This window comes from Suillus fuscotomentosus (assembly GCF_016647785.1).
Source record: "Suillus fuscotomentosus strain FC203 chromosome Unknown F5891scaffold_44, whole genome shotgun sequence".
NCBI classification, from domain to species: Eukaryota; Fungi; Basidiomycota; class Agaricomycetes; order Boletales; family Suillaceae; genus Suillus; species Suillus fuscotomentosus.
In genome coordinates, this window is record NW_024539556.1 from 154,564 (window position 1) to 171,160 (window position 16,597).

At 46.4% G+C, this 16,597-nt stretch overlaps 6 protein-coding genes across 6 annotated transcripts; 3 read left to right on the forward strand and 3 right to left on the reverse strand.

Annotated features, from left to right (window-relative positions):
- Positions 1-1,751: 1,751 nt before the first annotated feature.
- F5891DRAFT_514315 (uncharacterized protein) lies at positions 1,752-4,760 on the forward strand. Its single transcript, XM_041372106.1, has 12 exons — positions 1,752-1,923; positions 2,000-2,130; positions 2,190-2,390; positions 2,445-2,559; positions 2,615-2,757; positions 2,813-3,435; positions 3,490-3,516; positions 3,566-3,881; positions 3,938-4,072; positions 4,123-4,310; positions 4,367-4,636; positions 4,689-4,760. Exons 2-11 carry the CDS (start codon positions 2,028-2,030, stop codon positions 4,547-4,549), a joined length of 2,034 nt encoding a protein of 677 aa, XP_041223270.1. The 5' UTR covers positions 1,752-1,923; positions 2,000-2,027; the 3' UTR covers positions 4,550-4,636; positions 4,689-4,760.
- On the forward strand, positions 4,565-6,253 carry F5891DRAFT_514365 (uncharacterized protein). Its single transcript, XM_041372107.1, has 5 exons — positions 4,565-4,636; positions 4,689-5,086; positions 5,144-5,211; positions 5,264-5,689; positions 5,740-6,253. Exons 2-5 carry the CDS (start codon positions 4,920-4,922, stop codon positions 6,072-6,074), a joined length of 996 nt encoding a protein of 331 aa, XP_041223271.1. The 5' UTR covers positions 4,565-4,636; positions 4,689-4,919; the 3' UTR covers positions 6,075-6,253.
- A 497-nt stretch (positions 6,254-6,750) lies between these two features.
- Positions 6,751-7,825, reverse strand: F5891DRAFT_1279928 (uncharacterized protein; the record flags this gene model as incomplete). Its single annotated transcript, XM_041370375.1, has 4 exons — positions 7,664-7,825; positions 7,520-7,609; positions 7,314-7,464; positions 6,751-7,240 (listed from the first exon to the last, which is right to left on the reverse strand). The coding sequence occupies exons 1-4, from the start codon at positions 7,686-7,688 to the stop codon at positions 6,751-6,753; spliced, it is 756 nt and encodes a 251-aa protein (XP_041223272.1). The 5' UTR covers positions 7,689-7,825.
- Positions 7,826-8,732: 907 nt separating this feature from the next.
- F5891DRAFT_1241405 (uncharacterized protein) lies at positions 8,733-9,665 on the forward strand (the record flags this gene model as incomplete). The annotated part of the gene is made up of 3 exons (XM_041369727.1): positions 8,733-9,126; positions 9,200-9,519; positions 9,580-9,665. Exons 1-3 carry the CDS (start codon positions 8,855-8,857, stop codon positions 9,663-9,665), a joined length of 678 nt encoding a protein of 225 aa, XP_041223273.1. The 5' UTR covers positions 8,733-8,854.
- Positions 9,666-12,485: 2,820 nt separating this feature from the next.
- On the reverse strand, positions 12,486-14,073 carry F5891DRAFT_1279930 (uncharacterized protein; the record flags this gene model as incomplete). Its single annotated transcript, XM_041370376.1, has 4 exons — positions 12,486-13,139; positions 13,199-13,394; positions 13,456-13,623; positions 13,683-14,073. The coding sequence occupies 4 exons, from the start codon at positions 14,071-14,073 to the stop codon at positions 12,872-12,874; spliced, it is 1,023 nt and encodes a 340-aa protein (XP_041223274.1). The 3' UTR covers positions 12,486-12,871.
- A 1,128-nt stretch (positions 14,074-15,201) lies between these two features.
- F5891DRAFT_1149249 (kinase-like domain-containing protein) lies at positions 15,202-16,565 on the reverse strand (the record flags this gene model as incomplete). Its single annotated transcript, XM_041365086.1, has 8 exons — positions 16,534-16,565; positions 16,281-16,485; positions 16,164-16,226; positions 15,935-16,114; positions 15,843-15,873; positions 15,752-15,789; positions 15,484-15,705; positions 15,202-15,429 (listed from the first exon to the last, which is right to left on the reverse strand). The coding sequence occupies exons 4-8, from the start codon at positions 16,106-16,108 to the stop codon at positions 15,202-15,204; spliced, it is 693 nt and encodes a 230-aa protein (XP_041223275.1). The 5' UTR covers positions 16,109-16,114; positions 16,164-16,226; positions 16,281-16,485; positions 16,534-16,565.
- Positions 16,566-16,597: the final 32 nt, after the last annotated feature.

The following is a 16,597-nucleotide window of genomic DNA, read 5'->3' on the forward strand; positions in this document are numbered from 1 at the left end:
TAGTACAGTCGGGGATCGTTGGTAGGGCATCACGTTCCATAATTCAAACTGAAGATTCGTGGACGTCAGGAGTGTGAGCACGAACGTCTTAATAAAGACTTGGTAATCTCGTGAGATGATAATCTAGCGGTGCATTTGTGAGTGTTCTCGTTAGGAAGTAGTAATATGACGGGACAGGACAGACCTTGAGCACATGAACAACCCTTCAGGGCTCTGTGAATGGTACAGCCCGCCATAGTCCACAGTCATGGTCGGGGTATTTACGGTTAGTCTGTTGATAGGGAAGCTGCACGGCCTGATGAGAATCATCTCGCAGCCGCCGAAGATGTTGTGACTGCGAATGTGGGTAATGGGTATACGGGAGTAGTTCCGGGTGAGTGACATAATGTCAGAGGGGGGAGGAAACACACCAGACTGAGTGTTGGTAGCGTAGAATGTGAAGGATGGACGAGATGAGGGAGGAACAACTGTATGTATATATAAAAGCTAGTCAGTATATAAGCATCATAGTTGAAATGGTAATGCGAAGGACGCAGTGTTAAACGTTGAGGCCTGAGGAGTGTTAGAACCGGCCTGGATGCCAATGCAAACGCTTAATATTAATAACTTCTACCTCTTTTCCTCAGTTAGAAAGTTAAAGTTCGCTGCTGTATTGGCTTCGGGCGCTAAACACTGCCGCACCGGGTGGGCGCCAGGGAACTCCGGGAAACGCAAGGCAGTCGAAGGAACCATTTGACGTGTTAACCTTGAGATCTTGAGACTTCGCATGATGTTGGACACGAATGCCAATTGTACTCGCCCGAGGCTGAACCCAGATTACATAATTCAATATCTGTATTTGTTAACTTTATGTCAGCCGTCTTCGTCTTTGAAAGTCATGCATCATATCACGGGAAACAAAATATAGTCCTTACCTTCTGCTACTCCATCACAATCGTCTCAGTTAAGCCAGTAAGTTGAGTAGTAATGCGGCTATAAGCAAGCACACATCAACATGTATTTGCGCTGATGTACCATTCGTTTTCCTTCCACTGAACTGATGGTCCATTATGTTCACTCCGCACCTCCAACCACTGCGCACAGATTTCGACCCATACCTACTATCCAGTTCTTATTCTTTTTGGAACCTCGCAGAGTCTGCGGCTGTCTATCGATACAGCGATGTACCTTGCAGAAGACTTATCACATGTAGCGAAGAAAGAACGACTATTTTCATCCCTTTACCTGTGGTCTTCCAGGGTAGACTTGGTAGAACTTAGGTGTGTTCCTATACTATTCCCTATCACCCAAATAATCACATGTAACGTCCTCACTCCGCGACGAAAGGAGAGCCGCACCTGATGCGACACTGTCAGTACCATGGAAAGACCAGTGGAAATGAGTAACACGGGTCGTGAAAAATTTGGCTAAATCACCGCAATCAGAAAAATACTCGCAAGTTCAATTGATCTAATCTTCATTTACTAACCTCCCATCGCAGTTTTCCTTTTATACTTACTTGCGCCATCCTGCCAGATGGCGCTTGGAGTAAGTATCCAAATCATATTAATACAACGGCACCACATCAACCGCTTATGTACAAAGGAAAGGATGCAAATGACGACATAGGGCCTATGACCCCGAAGGACTCACTCTGACGCAAAAGTTTAGGTGAGTCGTACGAAGTCCCAAGCACTAGCAGCCGATCAAATTTGCATACCAATAATCTTCTGTAACTATTCTGACTCATCTAGGGGAGATTCCTTTGCAGGGTATGCTGATGATGGGATCAGTCTGACTCCCTCGTGATCGTACACATGTAGTACTGTGTGTCAGACGTCTTACGTTCAGTCGCTCCTTGATGATGCAGAATAAGGCTTATCTGTGATGGAGCACGCGATTTGGCGCTTACAAGTGTCAAATTCTATGGATATAAACCTACTCGTAAGCTCGTTGTTTGATCGTTCGCTTTTGATTCACTTACCCTCTTTTGTTGCTCAACAACCTCTTTCTTCTACAGGACCTCCGAGATTCATCAAGAGCAAGTCATGTCCGATATTACCACCGAACAGGCACAGAAGGCGTTGGATGATGCCCTAACAAGTTCTAAATCGACGTCGGCTAGAATGCTCACCAATGTGGACCGGGCAGGTTCGTCGTCGTCACTCCATCCACCCATTTAATAATCAGATTATCGTATCCTCGCATAGGGGACTTGGTCGTCAAGACCACTCAAGAAGTTGAATCAGCGCGCACATTATACAATAAAAATGCTACAGTCATTCAGCAGTCCGCAGCCGACCAGATGGTTACGGACCTGATAAAGAAGAATATGGGCGGCTTTTTTGGAGAGGCAAAGAAGGTGATGAACGCCCTGGATACTCTGCAACAGATCCATCCCTTTGTTAGTGGTGAGTATTTGACTTGTAGACATTAAATACCACCTCAGCTAAGATAACTTGAAGTGGCTATAATCGCTTTCAAGGCTGTCGTGGATTTTGAAATAAGACGAAGAGAGAACGATCGCACAGTTTGTTTGACGCTTGCAAAGGCATTTGATATGATGAATATGCTTCTTCAGTTCGTTGGTTGATGCCCATCCAACACAATTTTCGCTGATTCGATTCGCTGATAGACTTAAGGACACTAGAGACCCTGACATTGTGGGACCTCGCGGCACTATTCGGGGCCGACTGGATGGTGTCTTGGATAAGATCAAGACAAAAGTCGAGCATTGCGGAAATACCATCGACAAATACTACAAGTCGAAATTCATCGGTTAGTTGACCTCGAGCTTTTGGATTTCTCGCCGGATTGAGAACCGCATTTTTAGTGAAATTCTTTAGATCATCCCATTGGGCAAGTGAGTTCCTCAGGATTAGCGGGGACTTTTCCCAGTGTATGCAGGAACTTCGGGACGCCTTGACCATCAGGACGGCGTTGGGAGTCGACACTGCGATCAAAAAACTGGAAGAACTCACCCAGATGCTAAGTGAACGCGAAGCGAAGATCACGAAAGGAGAGAAATTTCGCGGTAAAATGGACCAATACTTTGAAAGTGAACGCGAAAAGAGATTTGCGAAAGAAGTGATCATGCGCGGTGGAATGGATCCACGTTTCGAAAGCGAAGACAAATTAGCAGAGCTAGTGAAATTCGCCCAGCAACAAGAAGCACCTCCACATAATCAAGCGCACTCTGATACACCATCCAAAGATGTCAACAAACCTCCTTCACAAACCCCATCAGCGAAGAAATCGGTCGCGGAGCAGTACCGCCTTGATGCCTCAATGCTTCATGAATTGCGCACTCCTTTAGTCAGCTTACTCGAAGAGAATCGCGCACTCTTCATGTTCAAGCTTGATAAACAGACAGCCGACATCAAAGATGCCATCAAGGATTCTGAAATGCGCATTCTGTCGGCCCTCGGCGGCAAATTTAGCCGGGTCAAGGATCCAGTAAGGATTAAGAAACTCGACCTTATGCATCACTAACTCGGTCAATTTCACCAGCACCTCCAATTTATCTGGAAAGAGATGGTATGTCTTTGCGCAGTCGTGGTCGAAGCGCATACTTATCATCTTCAAGAAATGGTCAACAAGTGTCAAGACACTATACTTCATCGCAGAACTCCACGATTATTTCACGCACCGTTTCTCCCAGCTGCATCGTGAAGCTCCACGCCCACAAGTGACATCAAGTGTACATCGTGCTGAATCTCCTCCAATCGACACTGCAGACGAGTGGTGCTTGAAATACCTGTCAGTTTTCTACACTTCAAGTTTATCCGAGATCTTCGACGACGACGCAAATGGCTTAGTCAGCGTAAGGGAAGTTAATGCCTTTACTTCCGCGATACTTCCGGGCTTGAGTCTACTTCAAGCACTTGCATACTGGGCTGCAGGTGAGTATTTAAGTCGTTGTCGTCAGGTCGAACTTGGAGTGTTTACATCAGCAAAGGTTGGAGAGTGGATAGCCAATATTACCATGCACGAATTGAACAAGTCTTGAACAGCATGGTTCATGCGCAAGCAGATGTACTTCCAGTAAACAGGAGGTGTATCGCCTTGTACTTGGATTCAGATGTTATCCATGGTTTGGCGCTCTTCTCACCTTTGAATATGGATATTTACACATGTAAACAGACATCAAACGGCTCACGCGTTCTCTTGCAGAGCTTAGGCCGGAAGACTCGGATGTAGATCTCACGCAATTGGCTGATGGATGTCGCAACGTTCAGGAGAAGGACTTGGCGAAAAGACTTGACACTGTAAAGTATGAAATCGACTCCAAAGAGTCCTTCAAACTTTTCGGATCCGGTCGCATCGAAGATGTAAGTCATCGTTCACTCGACGCTTGTGCTGAATGTTCACATGAATGCCTGTTCAGTTCTTGCTGCCAGTACTTTACCTCGTTATGAGGAGGCATTTACAAATCATGAAACTCGCCAGGACAGTAATTCTGGTGGATAGAGAGCTTGAATGCGAAACTCAAACCATAGCCAATATATTGGAAGCGGTGGATCTGCGTGTTGAACAACTGGCAGGTATGCTCCCAGACTCGCGATTGTGATGCGCTTTTCCTTCTACTACAGCAGAATCGTTTCGCCATCAGGGAACTGATCCAAAAGCGAGGTTTACGTGGTATGCACAGGGCTTGGTGCGTGGAGACAATAGTGTATTTATTTCCGGTCCCTGACACCCCGCAATAGTACAACTTTTGGTACAGCCCAGAACTAACCGCAGACGACGCTGAATATTGTGAAACCCATAATTTTGGGCTTGACGACACTGAACTGGAGATTGATACGACAGCGTTGAAACTCGGTCTCTTCAATTTGACAGAGGACCAGGAGTTGATAGAAAGGCCTGTGAAGCTCGTCGCATCTACCCCCAGCCAGCAGCCTGAAGATGTCAAGCACGAATATATTCGTTTGTGGTGCATGAATAAACTCCACAGCAAGAGAAAGTCGTACCCTTTCGAAACGCCATCTTACCTATCGCCCGAGGAACAACAAAGGTTCAAATCCCTGTCCAAAGGGCTGCCCGAATCGGATGTTCAACGCTGGAGTTCATTAGCTGAACTTGAGATGCGCAAACGATTGTTTGAGTAAGTCCAGCTTCTGTTACCTATCATTCTTTAACCATCGACTTATCTGGTGTTCAGGTGTTGCTGCGACGCATGTCACTCCCTTATTACTGATGTATATCACCGTTGTATAGACTGCGAGGATGGTGAGTGTGATCAAAAACAACTATGGTGCACGATAAAACTGATCATATCTAGACGGGTATAATTTGTGTTTAGAATGCGAATCTCTGCCGGTTTCAAAACACAAATATCCATCGGACCACAAGGCGACGCACAACTTGCTTGTTTTCCGCATGGTGCTACCTTATAGTCGCTGCGGCCGGGTTCGGTGGTATGCCAGGAATTTCTTATCTACTATCTTGCCTATCACAACACCGCCGGAAGACGTATCCCAAACGCAATTAGATGGACCCGAACTTCCGCATCCGACCGAAGCCACTCGAGCAGATGATTCCTCCACCTCTGTCGATTTGCGGGAAGGTGATGAGAAACTAAATGGGAACACGGGAGTAGCACTCGAGAGGATACTTGGAACCTCAGCTGCGAATGAGGATGCCTATTCTTGTGCTGAATGCAGCGTTAAGATGGAAGGCATTTTTTATGTATGCTTTACTTGCGGAGGTCAGATTTTCATACGTCTGACGGGGCACAAAGCTTAACAATTATCGCAGAAAACAACTCCGCCATTGCCCTATGCGGCGATTGTGCATTTCACGATGTGTTCGACGTGGTCGAGGATCACCACCCTTACAAACACTGGCTGGTCAAGATTAAAGACCGGGTTCAAGATACAAGCATTGAAACGTCAGACGAACCTTTGGCTAACGTCGACGAGATTATTTCGCTTTCCTTGCGAGACGATAAGCTGGCTGCGATGATGGAATCTCGCTTCGTAGAACAGGATCGCCGACTTGGTGCACTTGTAAAACAGGTTGAACAGCTCGTGCATAGCATAGCTGCGTTGACGGGAAAAGAAGAGCTTCCTTCTGAATCTGTCACTGTTTGATTGGCTCGTAATTTGACAGATTGTTGTATTTGTTTCTCGCTGTCTCACTAACTATGTACTACTATATATCGATCTCGATCAGTACCGACTTGCTATCCTTTCGTTGGCAGACTGTTGTATTTGTATCTCGCTGTCAGTAACCTTGTACTACTTAGTGTGCCGAATTGCTATACGTCCGTGCGAGCTCGACGTGCTGCTGTACCCGCTCAACTACCATATGCATGACGCTCATCATATTGACATAATAAAAACAGACATACAACCAATGCAAAGAGTAATGTACATCGTCTGACATCTGGACAGGCTAAACTATTTCAACCGCTATAAGCAGAAAAAAGGGGACCCCGTATTGTCGGGTAGGTATATGCGGACGTGGTAGTAAGTATGCTCACTCAGTCTTAGTTTGAAAGACTGAGTGGAAATAGTATCGTACTGGGAGGTCTATTAGAACAGGTCGAGAGGTAGAATGACGTGGGCACTGCAGAAACGGGTATTGTGGATATAATATATATATAGGACAGATGGATCGTGATGCCGACCACGTTGTATCATTCCTCGGGAGTCACGAACCCTCTTTTGCTCTGCGAAAACAACGAGTCACTATTGAAACAGTAATAGAAAACAAAGGCAGACAGTACCTCTCTTGGATACACGTTTACTCCTCGCGATTCACGATTTAATCTTCATCGCCATCGCTCTGATCGCCATTGCCATTGGAAGAGTTAGCAGTATTAGAAGTACTGCTGACGTTACTGACGTCGGGGGCCCGGACGCTCAAGTACTCAGCGTTGTCGTTGGCAGAATTGCTAGAGTGACTACTGCTATCGTCGGGGGTCCGAACGCTCAAGTACTTGGCGTCATCACTAGCAGAATTGCTGTCATGACTAGTGGTATCGTCGGGGTTCCGAACGCTCAAGTACTTGGCGTCATCACTAGCAGAATTGCTGTCATGACTAGTGGTATCGTCCGGGGCCCGAACGCTCAATTGCTTGGCGTCATCATTGGCAGAATTGCTGGAGTGACTATCATCGTCGCCGGGAGCCCGAGTGTTTAAGTATTCAGCGTCGCTATTAGCAGAGTTGCTGGAGTGACTTTTGTCGTTAGAACTGGTGGAGGGAATGGTGGAAGGAGTGGTGGAAGGAGTGGTGGAAGGATTGCTGGAGTGACTATTGTCGGGGGCCCGGGTGTTCAAGTAGCTGATGTCACTATTGAGAGGTCCGCTGGGTCCGCTAGGTTGACTGAAGGTCGTTGGGGGCCCGAGTGTTCACGTAGTTAACGTCGTTATTGGGAGGACCGGCGGGCACGCTAGGTTGACTAAGATCATTGGGGGACCTAGTGTCCAAATAACCAACGAGGTTAGAGCCAAGCCCCCCCGAACGCTTAGCCATAGCTGCATTGTATATCAGCTCCACACCCATCAACTAGAGTAACGTATAATTCCTCACAAGAAAGTTTCATCACCGATGGCGTGGGATATGCTGCCGCGATGGCGATAAAGGAAAAGAGCGTCTTGAAAACAAGTGAGAGCTGCATGACTGTGATCGAGAGGAATGATTACCAGATGTCAGACAGTCGCGAAGTTTTTATACCTTCAATCACATACGGACGTGTCATAAGAGCCTAGATCAGAATATTGAGGCGATAATGATGGTTCCGAGCAGTCAGAAGGTTTTCTTCTGCTATAATTTCGGTTAGGTGTCCAACGGTTTGCATGAACTTCGAGTTCCTTCTCTTGCTGTAACAACTGCTTCAACTAGGTCCTAATCGGACATCATGACAGCGAACCAGCAAAGTAGACTACAGCAGCATGAATGATTGTCGCGCCTCATCATGGGTTCGTAAGGCATCCCTAGCACTGCGTTATAAAGTTGAGTGAGGTCATGAATAAGCATAGCACGACTTCAAGTTGCGGAACCTCCAGGTCTTGTTAAAGACGGTACTCGATGAAAAAGCTCAACGTTAGGATCTGTCATGCATTCTCGTAATGTTCGAACTCGAAGGTGAGCGGCGCTATATATTAGTAGCTTCGTTTAGCTGAAGTTGCAAGAAGAAAAGATGAGTTCACAAATCACGTTAGGGGTACTCTATCATTACGATACGAAGATGCACAGGCGTTAAAAGCGTTAGAGAAGGGCATGTTTCATAATCACTTTGACGAGTCTGCCAAGGATGTGTTTTGTGAGTACGATTTCAGAACGTAACAAGTGACAGTGTACGTACCATGGTGCCCCGTGCCTATGGTAGTCATGAATGTACCAACAACGCAGACTTGACGGAGTGATTCAGAAAAGGCACAATACTGGCTAATTGTGATCGAATCTGTTAGATAGTCGTCAGCTGTCTCTGCGACTTTGACAATCAAAGATACAGAGAAACGAAGAAGTTCAGGTGCACTGCTGGCATGCGGTGATGTACAAGTTTCAAGATTCCTAGAAATTTGGTAGAACAGAAGTAAGACAGCGCCGTAACTTTCGCGTGTTTTGGGTTCGATATAGACGAATGATATCGTCAAGTAGCATAATATTCTGATAAATTAGTGGATGAGCCGTAGGCGTCAACGACACAAGCTGGATCCAAGTTTTCACATTCCGACCCGACTTGTGATCGAACCGAAACAGCGTAGACTAGCGCTTACTAATAATACTTGCATTCATCAACCAGGGCCTAAATTCAGGGATTTTTTTGCTACCTACCAGTAGAAGCAAGGGGCCGTCTGGGTTGATCCCGTTTGTCGCACCGTGACAACTTGCAACGATGCATTTAATCTTTCTCCTCCAAGTATGTCTGTCGTCGGGAGGTCTCTAGCGCCCTTCACAGTCACCGACACGGACTGCTCAGTCTTCAATGGATATACTCTGAAGCACGCATGGACAACCAACAGTCTGGCACTTGCTCACCCTATGAGGTCGCGTGGGATGCTTGGCACGACGCCCCTATTCTATTGTATCACCACCTCAACGAAAGACCCCTTTCCCATCACTCACCCCGCCATGATGGCTACGAAATCCGAAGTCATCGATAATAGCAAGTCCATTGCTAGCTCGCCTCCATCGTATGACACAATTTCTAACATCCGAATCAAATGCAGACAACCATCCATATTCTCCTTTCTATCAGTCAAGCAGAGACGTGCCACCTGTTCTACCTCGCATTCGTGATCTTGTCTCCACCACGAATCTCAGCCCTTCCTCCATTGAATTAATTGCCAATAAATGTGCTTATGATCTCACAGCTGCAGAGCTCTCCGACCTTCTGCAAACACTCAATATCGAGGGTCACACGGCGCTATATTGGGCAATTGTGAATCACCGGCAAGAGGGACTCTCGGCGTTTAGGTTATTCATCTCAAAATTGTCATCCGAATGTTCTTCCGACCTACGTCTTGCATGCATGCGAACTAACGACCATGCATTATTCTTGAAACTGAATTTGCAGAATACTGATGGTAAGTCCTTTGCAATGCTCACCCGAGAGCGTTTGTATTGATGTATGACGTACTGATCAGCACAGGACAAGTCTTTAAGACAATTTCTGGGCTGTCCACCAGATGAGATTGAAGTGCATGATGCGAGGGGACTGGACGACAACTAGTTCGTTGCTTCCTTCCATATCAGGATGTTCCAGAAACGTCTGTGCACTACACGAAAATTAAACTGCGAGTTTATTGCGCGAGGTATAGGTTCTTATCTTCCGAGCTGTTCCTTACGCTCATAATCATGCCATACATATCCTGCAGGACGTATATGGTCGCTCGGCTTCGAAATGGGGAGAAAGGGGAAATGGATCGTTGGCTTTGGCCTCTCTTCCCCTAGTCTTCCAGTTTCTCCAGTATATTATTCAATTGTGGTAGAAACTCGTACAAGGAAAGGGGAATCTGGGCGTGAAACACCGCCTCAAAGGGTGTTCAAGGGTGGGAGCAAGACATGTGAACAAACACTCGTACCCTTGGGGTAAGTTTAAATCTGCCTTGACACATCCGAAGCCGAGGTACTGATATATCTATGATTCCTATGCGATCCTTTCCTCCCCCATTGGCTATGCAGATACATCGGCAAAGTAGACGGCGAAAAGTTTGAGTGGACCAGTTGGACGTTAGGCGATCAGCTGGTGACATACGAGTAAGTCTTTTGCTTCCTCAATTCGATCACATATTGCTACTGTTCTCCTTTGACGAGTTCAACTGACTGTTTTGTCGTAGCCATCCCACAGATGTAGACTGCGATAAAATCCTACATGCAAAGCTAGAGATGACACTCGAAAAAAATTAGCTCGTTATGGCTCACGGAATAGTGACAATTGACCAGGATACATGCTGCAGAGTGAATTTTTACATCCGCATGGTCAATACCGTTGCTTTGTGACTACGCAATCGAAGTCTGATTTGCTTGTATTTTTTTTATCGTTACGAAGATTCTTTGTGTTTTGTACGAAATCTTGCCATCTTGAATTTCTGAGATCTGTATCTACCTGTACTTAGACATTCGCATCTACACATCTTTTTTTGGGTATGAAGTACCACCATACATGCTTCAATGTAGGCCATTTCTATCTCGGTGAGACGAACGTCGCAAATGATACTGCGATCGCCATGCTACATCCGGAACTGTATTGTCAGTGTTGCATTTTATGAACACAAGGCGATAGCACGGAGTCACGAGTGTAGGCACAAAAATGCCTCGACTGGTTATTGCGAGAGGCCTGACCAGAACCGCTGTCAAGAGGACGGCATTCACGACGTGTGCAGCGGTGCCAAACCTAGCACGCTGGAACACCACAGTCAGTGTAGATACTATCACATCCGAGTCTGATAGTAGGTCGAAGAGATGAGCAGCGAATTCCACTCCAGATTCATCACTCACCATCTGCTGCACGTAGAGTCTTTCTGAGTCCAATTGTTAGGATGGTCAAAATGTAGAAAAGGACTATCCGGAGGAAAGTAGCCCTGATAGCCCGAGGGATAGTTTGATGCGGTCGAACGGACTCTCCCGCGGCAACCGCCACCAGTTCAACACCGCCGAAAAAGTAAAAGGCGTTGATGAAAGTCTGATTGAAAATTTGAAAGCCACCGATGAAAGCTTGACCATTCTGAGAATTCGACAGCCCCTTCCTGTGCTACTGACGAACACTATGCATTGCTTACGGGCCTATGATGACATTTTACTCCACCCCAGTCATAGATGAGCCTGGCAAAGATGAAAGCTATGATCGAAGGACCTTAACCTTAACGAGAGCAGACAAGTGGTCAGACTGTCCTGTTGTGGTCCAACATTAGCACACATACTCAACAATTACGCACCGTAAGCTCGAACGTGAATCAGTTGAAGCAAGAAAACAGGGCCAATGATGACGAGGGTCCATTCCCAGGCTTGGACTTACGGTGCCCAAAACCGATTAAACGTCCTATCAGCAATTTTCTCCGTGTATCGGGGACACGATATAAATAATGTGACAAACTGACTTACCTGTAGGATGTTCGCAACCTATTCGACATGTCACCATCAGCCGAGTACTTCGCTACCCGCTTCTTCCCATTTTCTTCTCGTTCTCGCGTTGATCCGATATATCTAGTGCCTCGTTGACCTTATTCGATAGTCACTCCATACAGTCTCGTAAGAATAAGTAGACTGTTCAAGTTGGTGTCCATGGTAGTATCAAACTGCGCGTGCTTTAGAGTGCATTCATTGCACAGAACTGAGTGGTCGGTGCCGGGTACTGTGAGGAGCGCTAGAGGCTTCTCGACGGAAGACAAACTTGAAGGAGAGATATGGAAAAGTTGAACGCGTCACTGGGCGGCAAAGAACCTAAAAGATCAATCCAGATGGCCTACTTCCAGTTCAGCTTGTCGGCGGTGGTAGTCGTTGATATGATTACTGCGACTGAGGCGGACACCATCCTGAAATACTAGAGTACTGAACGTGGGTAGTCGTGACGGTAGCCGGCTCAACTGAGCGAGCTAATGCTCAGCGCTCATCATTGGGTTACGCGATAGGACAGCATGAGAAAAGCAAAAAGTGATTCTGTGAATCTAGGTTCGGGTGAAAGAGTATATTTGGTGCAAGCTAAGCAGCTGGCATCGCCGAACAACTTGGCGCTGACTAAGCAGCTCAATGTTCTAAATACACTCCATACACCGCGGAACTGTTATAAGGTTAAGCCGCGGTGCTCTAAGAGCTGTCCTGCGGAGAAGTGTACGAGATAAGGGAAATAAGTATAGTCGTGGTGATTCTTGCGCCTGCGTCCGGACGGCGTGATGTTGATTTGATATGATAGAACCCCTCCTCCCCTCGTCACTCAGTTTTCGCCTCGGATCTAGGGTTTATCGTCTTAACCGCTGTAGGTGCGTGGCGTATTTTGGATCGCTGCTCGCATGCAAACACTTTCTTGGTCGGTGTTGACTAGCCGTGATGCCTGCTGGACAATGTTAAATTTATCGATTTATGAGATTTTTTTGTACATTTATCCTCGCACCATAGGCAGGGTCCGCGAGCTATTATAAATATCGTGACACTCACTGGTATTCTGTTGAACCATAGGTGATTTCGTTCGCATACAACCAAAAGATCAAATAGAACAGGGATACAATGTTCTGGTCACAATCAAGTACGTAGGACGACAACTAGTAAGACAAGACATGGAGCAACACAAAACACCGAATGAAGCTAGAGGTACAGCAAAACACAACCTGTATGAAATGTACGGTCTGTGAGCGTGTTATGAACGTGCAGATGTATGTATTGGACTTCAAGTGCGCGAAGGCGAACCTGTCATAACGGGCGGAGTATTTTCGAGTGTGATCTTCAGCGTTGCATGTAGGGTGTCATCACAGGCCAGATCATTGGGATTGCTACAACAACACAGTCAATTGAAATCGTCAGAGGAGAAGAGTGGCGAGATATGTTGTTCACAGCAATCACCATTCCAAGATAAGGTTGAGGAAGCAAAAGACTTACTCGTATGTTACCCACTGATCGCTCAACTTCGATTCCCAATAGGTGGGCTTGGCTTTTCCATCTACATTGCCCATCTTTCTGTATAGCCAACAGGGAAACAAAGAATAGTCGCATACAAATCATAAATTCGTCAGTACCTCAATTTCGAATGTGTCAAGGCAGATTTAAACTTACCCCTTCGGCGCTCGTATTTCCTTGAATTCTGTTCCCTCATCCTTGTGTACCTTTCTGGGTGTTCCACGGCCAGTTGTATGAGTTTCTAGCCGGAGAGAAGAACGTGCACAAGCTGGAAGACTGGGCGAAGAGAGACCACAGCTAGCAACCCATTTCCCCTCAGGCCCCACATTGAAGGAGAATCGCCATATACGTCCTGCAGGAGATGGCATGATTGTGTGAGCGTAAGGAACGACCCGAAAGACATGAACCTATACCACGTGCAACAAACTCATAATTTAATTCTCGTGTAGTGCACAGGCGTTTCTGGAACTTCTCGATATCGAAGGAAACAATGAACTGGTGGTTGTCTCCCCCATTATCCACCGGGTCCGTAACCTTATCTGGTTGACAGCCCAGAAACAGTCTTAAAGACTCGTTCTTGGCTGATGAGTTGTCATACATCAATGCAAACGCTCTCAGGTGGGTATTAAGAGAAACTTACCATTGGTATTTTGCAACTTCAGGTCCGAGAATAATGTATGGTTGCTAGTTCGCATGCATGCAAGACGTAGGTCGGAAGAGCATTCGGGCGAAAATTTGAAGTTATCAACTTCGAATAACTTAGTAAATGCCGAGCGTACTTCTTGCCGGTGATTCACAGTTGCCCAATATGGCGCCGTGTGACCCTCGATATTACGTGTTTGCAGGAGGTTGGAGAGCTCTGCAGCTGTGATATCCCATTTGGCAACGGAGGAGGAAGGCCCGGAAGGGGTGTTACCATCTGTAACAGAGACAAGTTTACGAATTTGAGTTAGAGCAGTGGCACGTCTCTGCTTGGCGGATAGAAAGGAGAATATGGATGGTTGTCTGTATGTAAATTCCGGGGTAGGCATCGGAACAGGGACTGATATCCTACCGAAGGTAATAGAGGGGGTATTTTGCGTTAGGTGCTACTACACTGCATGCGCTAGGTGGTATAAGTACATGCAAAGTATATGAACACCTCGAGGCCCAGGCAAGACCCTCCCTAGACTGGCCCTTACCCGCCCACCCCCTGAAAATGCGCGTCTAAAGCGCCACACCCTGGCAGAAATTAGGCTTCGACACAACCCGGTACCCTCCCTATCATAGAAAAGTAGCTATGCATACAAACCTTGGGAGCCCGCTTAAGGTTTCCTGGTATGCATACAACCCTTGGAATGTTTTCGGAGACATTCTTGAACATACTGTTGTTTGATCTTAGATTCTTCTTCTCCGCGCTTAAATGCCTGCCCCTCTGTGCCCTCCCTTCCTGTCACAGCCACAATTTCATTTTCACCGCAGCTCGATCTAAGTGTTGCTTTCCCATAGAGTACGTAGTACTTACAAATAGCCGATGCTCGACAAAAGTTGTGTTAGCTTGCGCTTGCGTCGGGATGGCGTCATGCTGATTTGCTATGATACAAGCCCTACTCCTTCTGTCGACACCTTCACTTCCCTCTCTGGGAGAAACACAATGCTAAAGACGTCAATATTTTTTTTTTTTCATTTGTAAGGCAACTTGAATGGCCTCTACGATGCGCAGAACCCCTACCTTTGAGCGTGGAGTGATCGTCTGAGCTGCAGTGGGTGCGCGACGTATTCTGGATGGCTACTCGCATACAAGCGCCTTCTGAGTCGGCGTTTATGAGCCGTGATGCCTGCTGGACAAAATAAAATCTATTAATTCATGAAACATCGTTGCACGGTTTTATCCTCGTACTATAAGCGGGGCCCACGGACTATTGTCAATCTCGTGGTTGTTCCATTGAACTGCAGGCGATTTCATTCGCATGCAACTAATAACCAAAAGATCAAATGGAACAGGGATGTAAGGTTCCGGTCACAATCAGGCACGTAGCACGACCACTAGTAAGATAAGACATGGAGCAACATACAACACGGAAAAAGCTAGCGGTACAGTAAAACACAGCCTGCATGAAATATTCTGTTTGAGAGCGTGTTATGAAACGTGTGGATGTACGTACTGGAATTCAAGTGCGCTAATGCATACCTGCCATCCGTAGCTCAGACTCGAGAAATTCTTCTATTTCCTCGATAGTTGGACGACTAGCAGGTCCGCGAGGAGACCAACATCTTTGAATATAACTCCACTGTGCACTAGTGACGTTCGTTTCTGGAGGACATTTGGGTTTTACGCCTCTCGAAGATAATATAAGGACACGGATGTTATCCTTGATATCATAGTAAGGTATTGATCCTGTGAGCAACTAGGGTCGCGATATGGTAAGTGGGTGATGCCACGAGGACATGATGTACCATACCTGCAGGAGAACGCTACCTATTGAATAGATATCAGTCTGCTCCGTTGGGATGCATGGATTGATTACGCCTTTTTGGACGTCGAATAACTGAGGATCTGTCCATCGTATCGCAGAGCGGATACCTCCAGATGGCTGTGCCAAAGATGGGATTTCTACGAGCAACGACATGACTCCGAAGTCGCATAATTGCGCTCTACCCTCATGGTCCACCAGGATATTGAGCTAGACGAGTATTAGCGAACCATACTTCCAGGGACAGTGATCTTACTCCAGAGATATCTCCGTGTACAATAGAATGAGCGTGTACTACATTTGAAATCAACGAAAATCATTGCAATGACGAATGCAAGAAAACTTACGATAGCCAAGGCCAGCTACTACCTGCTTGGCCTAATGCCACGCAAGTGCAAGAGTAAGAAACACGTTTCTACCGAAATGGCTAAAGTCTTACGAGATCCAACTTGCCTCCCAGTGACAAATGATGATTGGCGATGTAGTCATTCAACGACCCCTCGTTCACCCAAGGCGTCACCAGTGACGGAAAGTGCCCAAAACCGTGCGCAATTCCATATAGTGGCAAGACGTTCCTGTGAAGTAATCGTGCCCAAGATGATACTTCATCCATTAGTTTCTAAGTCATGCGTGAGCGGATTTTCTTGAACACAAACGAAAGAACGAACTTGACGATTATTACTTTTCTCATCCTCATTCAAAAATGGAATTTTCACTGACTTGACCGCAACCTTGACAATGTTTAATTTGTATTTTGAGGATTCTAATATGTAAATTTCACTCACAACTCGCTTTTGCTTGTCATGGCACCACGTTGATCGCCAAACGTCACTGTACGTACCCGATAAAGTTGGGTATATTTCGCGCCGAAAAATTTGCCTGGTAAGATCAAGGGCAGAGCCGCACTGAGACTCTCCCGCAGGATGCCCCTGCAAATTGGCTGGAGTGGTTGGTGTCCACCTGGAGGAATCTGATGATGGATTTATCAAGCTATTCTAGAATTCAGCCAATAAACACTGAGAGAAGCGATGTGTGTACTCAGGAATATCAATGTTGTGACCTTTTCTCACGACGGTCCAAGAGTCCGAGATGATTGGATTCG